Raw genomic sequence first — 13,158 nt, 5'->3', positions numbered from 1 at the left:
ATACATCCGAAATACATCTGATCTGAAAAATCATTAAATTTAACAGAACTACAAAATAATAAATATCACACTGTGAATCACAAACTATCAAATCTAACCAATTGCCCGAGCTTTTCCATAAATATTTGTGCATGTCTATTCTTTTAAATCTACTATTCAACTGGTTCAAGTTCAAAATTGATACTGAAATATGGCAAGAAGATTTAAGAAATTCCAAATCTAACATATAGATGTGAAAAAATTCTTAGATCTGAGAAAAATAACAAAAAAAATTCCTATTAGGATAGCATAGAAGAGAAGAAAATCCTCACTAATAAACATTAGGAGAGAGAAAATTCTGACTAGAATTTCTCAAGAGAGACTTTATAAAACATAACACAAAAAATAAAAGAAAAAGAAGGTAGACTTAACTTGAGATCAAGATCTCTCTCCTATGAAGGAAGAACGATGAAGAGAAGGTTGATGATAGAAAGAAAGCAGAAAGAACGTGTAAGAACAAATGCATAGAGAGAGAACTTGTAAGAAAGAAAAGATTTCATCAAATTCTGATGTTAATCTATCAAACTAATGAGCAAAATTCGAAAATTGGCAAATAGATGAATCCTTTCTTTTTCTTCTAATTTTTTATTTTGGGGCTAAACGAACTAATGGACTGGTATTATGTATGTGCATACGTATTGCGTTGGCTGGTATTGCTGAATTGGATTCTTCTACCTTTTTGTGAAGGATACTGAACAAAAACTCAGTTTAATTTCTTAACATCGAAACATCTATATAATTCAGGGGATTACAATATTGTATTAGGCCATCCCCTTCTTTTATTGTGCTTATTTTTTATTCTTAGGTATATGATACATAATTTGGTTCGGCTCGATGCGACAGATGATGATTTTTTTTCCCTATATTCATGGAATGGGTACTTTTTGAACTTCCGGAGTCATATTTGTACTCTTATATTTTTATTTTCTCCTTTTTCCTTTTTATGGCTAACTATAATTATTACGTGATTCAAATAAAAAATAAATTGGGCCTTCGGATCACATATGGAACGTATCTTGGAAAGATTGGATCACAGATGATAACAATTAATTGGACTCAAACCTTCCTAAAACACATCTTTGAAACACGTGCAAGTCGTCAATTTAGATGTTATATATGGACTTATCTTTGCACGATTTGATAACTCAATTCAATATTTAAATTTAATGGATTCAGATCTTAGATGTGTTTGATAACAAAAAATAGAACATGTGAATTAATTAAGTGGTACTGAATTTTCTAAATAAAACTTACTCCAAATAATAAGTGATAAATTATTCACTTACTAGTTAATGTAATTTACACTCAAATGTATTAAATTTAGCACTTAATAATTCAGACGGATTCGGATTTCAAACATCTGATTTCAGTTTTATTAAATGCATCCTAAGATTTTGAGTTTTTAACCCCAAAAAAATGAAATTAGAAAAAAAAAAAACCACCGAAAGGTCGGTTGTGGATCTGAATTTTTGCCGATACAAGGTTTGTTTCTTCTGTCTTATTTACTACACCATATATAAAAATATAGTATCTGACCATCGAAAAGTCCGTTGTGAACAAAATTTGCTATCTGCTCACTAATTAAGACAGGCTTCTTCAGAATCCTAAATAAAGAACACTCTTGCTCCGTCTATATAAATCCATCTTCATCCACCTCCTAATTTCATCCTATTTCCTGCTGTCAAAATTTTCCATTTTCAACTTTCAGCATGAACAAAATCTCCCTGCAAATGATGTTGGTGGTTTCGCTTGTCCTGGTTTTTGCTCAGTGGATAAACTATGGCGTGGCTGTGGAGGTGGCTGAATCTGGGGCCAACCCGCCTGAGAAAACAAGAGTCTTTCCCTTCCAGTACCCGAAGCTTAACAGCTCCAATGTCAGTTATGCTTCTGAGCTAAAGAATAAATTTTGTAAATGTATATTTTGCGTGTGCAATTGTCCTTGCGCCTATTGCGGCTGTAAGAATCCACCTGCAAATGTCCTTCCAACTATTGCAGCTGTAAATGATTAAAAACTTCAGAAAGATGGTGGAACCTTAATTAGTAATGAACAAAATTGGTGGGAATTTCCATAAATTTCTGTACAGGGCACTGGTGGATCCTTGTGGGTTCACTTAATGGCTTAACAATGATGAATAGCTTAAAGGGCTTCAACATATTACACAGAAGTAAGCTTGAATTATTTTGTCAGTTTGACTCAATTGATGTTTTCCTCTCACCGTTTCTTAAATTTCATCCTTAATTTTTCTGTAAGGTGCTATTTAATAATTTTATTGTGCTTGTGCAAACCTTGCGAGTATTGTGGCGGTGCTGATAGTTAAACCTCAACATAACTGCAGAACTTTTGTAATGAATCAATCTACTGGAAATTATGCATAATTTCTGATAAAGTCTCTGCTTATGGATTTGTTTTTATTGGCTAAACAATAATGACTTGCTAAACGGGTTTCAAACACATCGCATAAAAATGACGTTGAATGATTTGGTCAGTTTGATTAAATTCATGATTTTGTCTCTCAATTGTTTGCTAAATCCTAAACAAAGAAAGTACTCAAGATGCTTTGATCGCAGACAGGGATACTTAGGTGACCATTAACGAGTTGATTGGTTTGATTTGCATAAGGTTCTTTGATAAAATCCTAAACATGTAAACTACACAAAAGATGCCTCAATTGATGACCAGACCAGAATAAGTACAAAAGCCATTAGATTTAAGCGTTCAAAGTGACAAGTCTAACTTCTATTTACCGCACACCCAACCTTTTCTTTTTAAAACTTGGACCAGATTGGCTGGTCCAACCAGTTGGACCGAGAACGGACAAGTGTCCGGTCCAAGTTTATTGCAAATATTTCCAAATATTCAAACTTCCAAAGTGAGTTGTGAATTAGGGATATAAACGAATCTACACGAGCCGAATACTCTAGTATTGAAACTTGTTTGAAATCTTGTTTAAAATTGACTTTTACTTCTCGAGTCAAATTCCAACGATTTTTATTGAGTCAAACTCAAATAACTTAAACTGCTTACATATTAATTTCACTTACATGCATATTGAGCCAAGCGCAAATCGAACTTAAAAAGATTTATCAAATAGAAATTGATGTTCAAGTTTGGTTTAATTAGCTAGTAGACTTGCCTGGCTAAAAATTCATCAAACCCTTTTCAAAAAATTGGGTTAAACCCGAACCAGTAAAACGGGTTTGGAAACCATTTCCTTTTTTTTTTCTCTTCATTTTCCATTTTTGCTTACTTTTTTGCCCTTTTACTGTCACAGCCGACTAATCTATTTCTTAATTCCTTCCACCTGTTCTCACTCTTGGTAGCCACTTGTCGTCAAAACGAACATTAAATTCATTTCTTCAACAAATTTAATCGATTTCTTCTGACTGCAGTTTGATATCTTGTTAACCACACCATTTGTAAACAACTGAATTTGACTGTAAAGAAAAGGTACTAATTACCACTTTCCTTTTTGTGATTGAGATTGACTATTTGCCCATTAATTAAATCAGACATTTTTCCTACAATCCAAAAGACACTCCAGCTAATTCTATATAAATCGGTGGTGTTAGTCCTCTAGTCTTCTAAACCCAGGTACCAAACTTCCTCCCATTTCCGTTCTATTTCCTTTTGTCAACATTTTCTATTTTCAACTTTCTTTCCAAATGGACAAATTCTCCCTACAAATGGTACTAATTTTGCTTATCCTGCTCTTTGGTCACTGGTCCAACTTTCTGTGTATCAGTGCAGGTAGCCGAACTTGAAAGCACCTCAAAATACGAGTCCCCCATCTTGAAAGCACCCAAATCTTAGTTGCTCCACTAGTAATTTTTATGGGCTTCATGGTATAGTTTGTAAATGTGTATTGTGCTTAGCCTTTTGCAAATGTCCCCGCGAGTATTGCCACAGCGGGTTTGGTGATAGTGAAAACTTCAAGAAAACTGCAAAAACATCTGCAATGAATAAAAATGGTGGAATTTTCGCATAACTTCTCGGAAGGGCGTTGATGAAGCCTTTCCTTGTGGTTTTTCTTAATGGCTAAACGATAATGAATTGCTCAACTGTTTCAACTTGTAGCATCAAAATGACCATGACTGATTTTCTCTGTTTGATTTAATTGATGTTTTTGCTTTCCATCTGTTGCTAAATCTTAAACAGACGAGTACAAAAGATGCATTAATTGTTGACCACTATAAGTGCGAAAGCAACTAGATTTGATTGTTCAAAGTGACAACTCATAACTTCTATATATACAGATGAGCATTCGAATTATATAGGTAGTTCATCTCTACGGTTTATTTATAGTTTTAGTCCTATTTGTATTGTTTGTTGCTTTCGAACTATAAGCAGAGCATCGTTGGTGATCAAAGTATGCAAGAGGAAGAGCAAGACAAGAAATGCTGAAGACAGTCGAAAGTGAAGAAGATTATGAGAGGGGCTGATCATTGATGCGGAATTGAGCTGCCAGATGAGAGGAACCTCACTTGATGATCACAGCAAAGACAAGATCAGCATAAACAGAGGGGTTTTCTGCTGTGTTAATGATCAAAATACAGATGCCATAAAGAAAGTCAAACAGCAATAGATGATTTGCAGTTTGAATTGCTCATAACTATTCTGCAATGTAAGTGTGCATCCACCATTTGTCCAGGCATATCAGAATCGTCATTGCAGAGGCCTCCTCATTTCTGTGGCAGAAAGTTTGAAAAGATGGATAGCAGCATACGTCTCGTTTTGGTTTTATAACTCAAATCTTCTGGTTAACGAATCCTAACAATTTTTTCCGCCCTATATAATTTTCCTATCTCCAATTCATGAAAGGAGTGACAATTCTTCATGGAGAAAGTTGCACCAGTTGATCCGCTTGCTCCATTCGATGACAAATGCTTACAGTTTGGCCAAAAGGCCTGGACTAATCTCCTTTAATCTCGACGAAGAGAAGTTCCAGTGCGTTAAATCGACGCAAGAACAAGCATGGAGGAGTACAGACTTTGTGAGACTAGTAAAATTCAGGGTAGGAGTATGGAGTAGCTACATGGTAAACCTAGTAGCTGCAAACCTGAATGTTTTGTCTATCATGCTATAGAAGAATGGTTGTTGCTGGATTAGGCATGTGTTTGATCCTGTATGTAATCTCCCTTCCGGCCAGATATCCTTAATGGCTTGGAACATGGTTGATAAAATCGGGCGAGAACTCGGCCTCGACAGCACAAATTTATGCTAAGATCATCTGGAAAACAAGTTTGAGAGGTTGGTGATAGGCAAAGCTTCCCAAGTCACTGCATTGCTCTAATTTCACAGTAAAGTTTTTTCTTGTCTACTGGAACAATACTACACCATCTAGAGATGATTTTTTAGCTTAGATAGAAGAAGCACCCTAAAATTCATCACCATAAGTGCTTTGACAAGGTTTCTGGAATCTGGATTGCATTCTGGATGTCACTAGAGCAGTAAAATAAAATAAAATAGATGAAAAACGTACCAAAAGAAAATGTAAAAATTCAAAAGTAAGAAGTACTTCACTAATTTTAGGCAAAAGAATCTAGCATATATGATATCTAATTGTCAAAAAAATTATCATCATCATCAATTTCTCATCTTGATCTCTTGATCACTCTCTTCTTATTCCCTTCCTCCTCATTCCCATCACCATCACTCCAACTCTCACACAGAATTCTCTTTCCAATTCCACCTCTGTTTAATACCCCATTCCTCCTCTCCATACCAAACCCCCAATTCCCACCTCCCATTCCCATTCTAAACCTCACTTTTCCTCTCTTTTCAGGCAATTGATATCCCTTTCCCCTCCCATTCCCCATTTTTGCCGTCCTACTTTGATTCCTTTCTTCCCCAACAAAACCCCCTCCAATATTCCGCTCTTCATTCCCCTCCTTTTCGATTCCCATTCCGTCCATTACAGGCATATCCGGTAGCCATCCGGGCACGTGCTTCAAACCCATCTCATTCCCACTTTTCCTCGATTCCACCGGCTGATTTTGCCTGGGAATAGGCTGAGCAAAAGGAATTTCATCGCTGTAAAATAAAAACCTCCTAATTTCTTTCAAAATCGAAGATGAAATCAAACACTGTGATGAACTATTAGGTGCACCCAGGAATCCTTGTACGGACCCCAGTTCCTCAAGGGCAATGACGATGTCAAATATGTTAGATTGGGTGCGGCCGGAGGAATTGGCGGAGGCGGCGGCGGAATGGGCTACGGCTCCTAGGTACCTGGCGGCGACGTTGGCAAGGGTGTCTAAAGCGGAGGTTTGGGCTGCACTGTAGCCCACTGATTGGGAAATCTGTGCCACGGCAATTCTTGTGATGGTGGCGGAGAGGCCTGATTCTGATGGATGGCAGGTCATGTTGGGAGGTAGACGGCGGAGGCCGCGCGATTTTTACGGTGGTTTGGATTTTGGAGTTATATGCGGAAACGGCCTCTGAATTGAACCCTAATTTTTACTAGCATTAGGGGAAAATTGTATTGCAAGTTTTGGGCTTCAGTGAGATTCGAACAATAGTGATTGGTGGTGGTGGTTACGGACTAGTCCGTTGTGCAGAGAGCAACCGGTCGCTTGTTACTGAAAATGGGATTTAAATTTTTATAAATTTGAGAAATCTTTTCCTTTTTTTTTTTACCAAAAGAGAAACCTTTTCCTTGATAATTGCATGAGTTGATTAATTACACTTGCCTTCCTGTGATTGGCTGGCGTAAAAAGAATATATTAAATTTTGGTTAAATTCATTTGTAAAGTAAATAGCTATACAGGGAAAATGGAAAATTAGTGTTTGGATAGCAAATTTTTTTTAAATAATATTTCACTTACATCATAAATATATTTTTCAATTCATATTTTTATATTTTTAATTACTTTTTTATTTTATATACATCATATTAAAAAATATTATAACAATTATTTCAAATAATATTTCAAACAACATTCTATCAACGTTCGGAAGTGATTCCCCTGTGTTAGTGTTCCTCTCCAATTTCCTTGATACGGTCTTATCACATGTTTGGTACATCCGAATGTTTAGAATGATAAAATTTTTCTACCCAAAATATTTTTCTACTCGGAATGTTGAGAATTGAAAGGCGCTCTCACCTAAAATATTTTTCTATTCAGAATGATCTAGAAAAGAATTTATCAATCTAGAAAGCCTGCTACATAAGACAATGGAAGATTTATTCTGATTCTATTACTTGATATTATCATTTTTTAAATGTCAGAATGAAATAAAATTTGTATAAATTTGACTTAATTACCTTAAAGTGTACAATATCACTGCATATTTTTTGTTCTTACTTTATTCGTTTATGCTATGCTAGTTTTTTACCTTGTACAAAGAACTTTGACTCTTTTTTTGTTTTTTTACTTTATAACATATGTACTTACTGAAATACTAATTGAATTATAATATTTTCTTTTCTTAAATATGAATTTTTTTATTTTGACTTGTTATTTTCATCAGCAATATAATTATCAGCTTATAAACAATTGTTTTGAGAAATAACGTCTTAAAAATCTTTTAAGCATAAACTAGAATTGTTTGACAAAAAGACTATTGATTAAATCAACAAGTAGACTATTGATTAAAAAAAAAAAATCAACAAGTAGACTAACCTTTGGTAATGGAGTAATGAGATGTTTGAAGATAAACTTGACCCTAATATTTTTGGATATTTCAAAATAAAGTTAGAAAGAATGTTCCTTAAAATCTTGTAAGACTGGGTTTCGTTTAAATGCTACGGCTAATAATGGAGTCATCATTGTGAAATTGCACGAGACACAGGAAAAAGATAAGCAATTTGAATATTGCAGGAAATTATTTCGTAAACATCAGATATGATGGTTAAGCATTTTAATTGCAGGAAAATTTTTCGGAAACATCGGAAACCTTTTGTCATTCTGTCGAGTGGAAACCTTGAACTTTACAATGTTATCGGCATTTTTTTTTCCCAACTGCTGCTTCCCTTTAGTTTAATAAATAAACTAGGAGACTCTCCTTTCGCATTTCTATTTTGTGTAATTAAAATTTGTTACATCCAAATAATGTTTTTTTTTGTTGACAAGAAAACCCGCAACCGCTACCCAGAGTGTGCCCTGAGCATCTTCTTCTGTATTAGGCTTCAATCAAGTCCCTATTGATCCAGAAAATGGTATCAGTTAAAGGCAATGTGAACCCTTGTATAGTTGTATGCTGATTGAGGGAATTGGCTAGATGGGAAAAAAAGGAGGGGGAAGAACATATGTTAAATCATAAATGAAAAGGAGCCCAAAAGTTGAACGGCACTACCACAAGAATGACTAGTTTAGTATATGTTGTTAAGTGAATCACATTCGGTACTAAACGTGAATAACGTTGCAGCAAGATGCTTTTTCTTTCTTTTTTTTTTTTCGCGTGATGATGGAAACTAAACTACCGTCATATCGGACAGGTATACTATGAATTTTTAGAGTAAACCTCATATAAAGGTATATTGATAAAAAATAAAATTTAAATTTTGACCTTTCACCCTACAATTAATGCGGTGGCCAACTCCTCTGTTGGGAGTTGATTTGCAGCAAGATGTTTGAAAGAAGTAAATATAGAAAATCAAAAAAGACAAAGTTTTGTGGCTATGGAAACTCTGAATTATTTTAGTTTTTTCTGTAAATGAAATTAACACACACACATTTAATGTAAACGGACACAGAGGTAACACCGAACACACCGGCCCAAACGAGCAATCTAAGGTGGGACTTACAAGAAACATCCATCCAGTAAATTAGTGACAAGAGGATGCTCCCGTGGACCTTAAATCCAGAGGATGCTCACAAGAGGATGAATTATTTTAGTTAACAAATGAAAAATGGCACGATGTTCGTGGCCGACATTGAAAACTTCCATAAAAGAATGTGGCGCACTTTATGGGAAGTACCATCATGTTGGGGCAATTTTGGGATGCGCCGCCATTGAAAGTTTCTTTCCTTGTAGAGAAATCACAGGATGACGAAACTTCCATGCCCTTAGGATCTATATTGGCGCTGGTTTTGTGGTTTCATCAATTTTCATCAAGGGATTTGTGATTGTGACATCTTTCGAACTGCATCCTTTGTTATATTTTGTAACTTAGATAAAAAAAAAATTATTCACACTCCATTCTTTATTATTTACACTCCCATCATTTATTTTATCATATAATTTAATAAATAAAAATTATATGATTAAAATGATAGTGGAAGTGTGATTAATCAAAATGGGAGTGCAAACAGCATTTTTTCGATAAAATTAAAATACTTTTTAAAGATGTGATCAATTTTAAATCATTAAATCAAAAAACACAAACTTTTAGTATTGATCAATCTGGGGTTTGCATGAATAGGATTAATGTCATTTGACCTCTCTCAAGTGAGCTTTGATTTGGTCTCAAACTAGCAAAATTTTCTAAAGGTAGTTCCTTAGATGACGGTTCAATAACGTGATATACACACTGTCTTTTGAAGGGTCAAACAAGCTATAGACCTTTCTATAGTTTAAATTATCATCAAAGTTGGATATTAAGTTTTCATCATTCATATAACATCAACTAATTAATAAAAATCTTTAGTTTCCACAAGTCCTTGCCAAAATTTCAATGTCGTCAAATATGGAGATGATCTTTTTTCCCTCGTCACAAAGTACTTGTTAGTGGCAGAACTTATGGGAAGAAAATTCATGTGTAAGCTAAGGGTATTTGTTATCAAATGACAAGTTGCACAACAAATGAATGTCCAGTAATCGAAACCACAAGTTGTATGTACATATGAACAAACTGTAAGTACAATCACAAGGTGTTCAAACATAAAAACCAATTAACTGGACGTAGGAATAAAATGGATGGTACAAGTTAATACATTATTAATTTTTTTAGATTTCTTTTAATTTAAACTTACCACAATTAAGGAATCCTAATCAAAGGGAAAAAAAAAAAGAAAAGAGGAAAGTCAACCTTTTTCCACCTTGCATTAATTTTGGAAGACATAGATGTTAAAGTCTTACATACCTTTCTTGAGGTTTAGCCTTGTTTAGGTATCAAAAAATTACACTTGCTCTCTTAGCAAGGCAATTGCTATGATAACCTTGAAAAGAATACTTATGCCCAAATTTGCAAAAATCAAAAAGCAAAACAAAAACAGAAGATCGTGAACATAATAATTAAGCTTGATGATGATTGAAATAATTTTTTTAAAACCACATGAGGGTATTGCAAATTAGAGTACAATTTGATGATGTCATCATTAATTTTGGGTTTGTTTTGTTTAAAAATGCAAATTTCAATATCCGAGGAATTTTTATCAAACTATGCTAAATCTTGGAGGAGATGTAAGGAATTATCCTGTAAATGCAAGTGCAGATGCTATTGCAAATTTCCATCAAAATTCAATGTTTTATGAAGCTATGCTAAATCTTTTTGAACGACTTGGTGACTTCTGTTGGCAAGACTATATCTATTGTGCTAATACATATGCTATAGGGTAAATTACATATAACTCTCTTGTGGTTTTGTCTATTGCCACATGATTTCCTAACATTTCAAAATGTTCACTTCACCCCCAATAATTTTTTTGTCATAAAGTGGAAACTTGACAAAAAATAACCTATGCAATGCCATTAATTGAAATATCAATAGCGCCCTTATTTAAATGTTAAATCAATTGCTGACTTAACCACCTTATTCAAAAGTATAGGAAAATGAAAATTACGTGAACAAATACAAAAATCGTAGGGGGATAACGTGGATATTTATACAAACTATAAAGGAGTTATATGGAGATTAAAATTTTATCGCACACGCTTTTAGAGCACGTTGGTTTAAATATTGCAACTGATTGTGCATATAAAATCATATAGGGGTTTTGCAACTATTTTGAAACATTAGAGGGGTTATTTGGCATCACGTAAAATCAGAGGGGGATTACAAGTAATTTACCCTTTATTAGATGGTGGGAGTGGGATTAAAACTTAATAGAACTGATGGATTTGATTAAAACCATAAAGGTTGTTCATAACATCTAACAATAATTTTACCTTTGACGGTTCAATAACGTGATATGCATCTCAACTTTTGAAGGGTGAAATAAGCCAAATCTTCTTATTGTTTAAGTCGTCATCAAAGTTGGATATTAATTTTTTTTTTAGTTGGATATTAAGATTCTGCCGCTCATATAACATCAACTAATCAATAAAAATTTGTAGTTTCCATGCGTCTTTGCCAAAATTTGCATGTCAACTAGCATGTCAAACCTGGAGATGATCTTCTTCTTTTTCCCACAATTAAGGAATCCTAATCAAAGGAAAAAAAAAGGGAAGAGAGCCTTTTTCCACCTTGCATTAATTTTGGAAGACATAGATGTTAAAATCTTTCATATTGTTTGATCAAATCAATCTTTTTGTTTCCATTCCAATTATGAGACAAGTCTAGGTTTTCATCTTTCATTTGTCTAAACTTTATTTATTTCTCTGGACCTTCCACTGACATTTGATATTCTAATCAAATCTTTTCTTGGTTTCTAACATTTTTCTTCGTGATTTTTCCACACTTCCCCACCTTCATTTCCGTTGTAGAAGGACATACTTACCATTCATTTTATTTGGATTTTCATCTTGTACGAAACCAATTCTCTCCAACTTTATACATTCCATCAAAATATTTTTCATGCTTTTGTCATTTTTTTCGGTTTTTTTGCCATAAGAACATCTATTTTAGAGGGATTGAATTTGAAGTTCATTCTCTTTTCTTTCTTTGTTTTGTTGTTATCTAATGATAACCTTTTTTTTCCTCCTATTCTCTTGTTTTTCTTTAAGATTACGGAAAGGAGAATGTTTTTTAAGATTAGAGATGGGCATTTCAATGCCCAATTCTTGCTAGGCATCAAACTAACAGGTTTAGAGTGTTGGGTTTCTAAGGAAAATTATATTTTATTCAATCTGATTCTTGAAATTGCAGCCGAAATTTCACTTCTTTGCCCTCCATCACTCGTGGAGCCATTGGCGACTACTCAAGGCAACATATGTAATTTAAGAGTTCAAGAAATTTATCTAGGTTTCATTTCATGTAATCAATATGATTCAACTATTGAACCAAATTATTTCGGATGTGTTGATTTTTTTTTCTTTTTTCTTTTTATTTCTTTTGGTCCGAAAGGTTCCTCATGTCTAAAGCTTGACCGGAGGTTTTAGTTACAGGTGCATACATTGTTGCAAGTTGCAACTGTCCATACAGTTAGAATCTTGAGGTGGGATGACTGTAAAACCAATATAATAGTGCCTGAAGAGACGCTAAAACAATGTTTATTTTTTTTTGCGGTACAACCAAAATTTTGTAATTTACCAATGTTGTTTCTAAGTTTGGTGACACTGAATTCTTCTGCCAACAACTTCTTCCACTGATATAACGTAGTTTTAATGAAGTTTCCAATTTAAGTATAATTGACGTGGTCTTGCTGTGACGCCCCGAAAGTATAAGTGTGAGGAAAAATTTTCTAATTTTCTAGGGTTTATTTTTTTTTAATCGCCCGCCTTTTCTACATTTTCTTTATTAGAAAAATTCCTCCAGATAAAGTTTATGAGCAAAGATAGTTTTAAAATGATTTTTCTAATATCGGTTAGTTTTTGAGAAATTAAGAGCGTATTTTGAACGTGGGACCCGCAAGTGCGGTAAATGCATTATATTTTTGACAACTTGTTGGAATTTTGTATTAAGTGATATTATTTTACAAAGTGTTAAGATATTTGTATTGGAGAGACAAAAAGATAAGTTTTAAACCTAAAGGTGACAAGTGTCACCATAAGATTTAGTCTTGAGTTTGACTACTATTCATAACTTTACCATTTAATTAAAATTGGCCAAAAATCTCTTCATTTTGCAAGCTTCTTGGCCGAATTATCTTGCTCAAAAAAGAAAGAAAAGCTCTCAATTTTCTAGTCTCCAATCTTGCCCAATCTTTCAATTAAACCGATTAATCTTCCAATTACTCCATAAAACCTCTTAGTTTGGTGGAGTTGAGCTTGGTTGTAAAGTTGTTTGCAAAGCTAAGGTGACTAGTTGCTCTCTTTCTTGTGTTGCTAAGGTGAGTTGTGAAGAACCACCCTCCTTC

At 34.0% G+C, this 13,158-nt stretch overlaps 1 protein-coding gene across 1 annotated transcript; it reads right to left on the bottom strand.

Annotated features, from left to right (window-relative positions):
• Nucleotides 1-5,631: 5,631 nt before the first annotated feature.
• Nucleotides 5,632-6,402, bottom strand: LOC113782131 (transcription initiation factor TFIID subunit 8-like). The gene has a single exon (XM_027328042.1). It carries the CDS (start codon nt 6,400-6,402, stop codon nt 5,632-5,634), a length of 771 nt encoding a protein of 256 aa, XP_027183843.1.
• Between the last annotated feature and the right edge of the window lie 6,756 nt (nt 6,403-13,158).

The sequence above is a fragment of the Coffea eugenioides genome, chromosome 9 (assembly GCF_003713205.1).
Source record: "Coffea eugenioides isolate CCC68of chromosome 9, Ceug_1.0, whole genome shotgun sequence".
Taxonomy (NCBI): Eukaryota; Viridiplantae; Streptophyta; class Magnoliopsida; order Gentianales; family Rubiaceae; genus Coffea; species Coffea eugenioides.
The sequence above is the reverse complement of the archived record's forward strand: the minus strand, read 5'-3'. Positions and strand labels throughout refer to the sequence as shown.

Coding starts and splice junctions, on each gene's coding strand:
- LOC113782131 (XM_027328042.1), bottom strand. CDS start 6,402: ATGACCTGCCATCCATCAGAATCAGGCCTCTCCGCCACCATCACAAGA.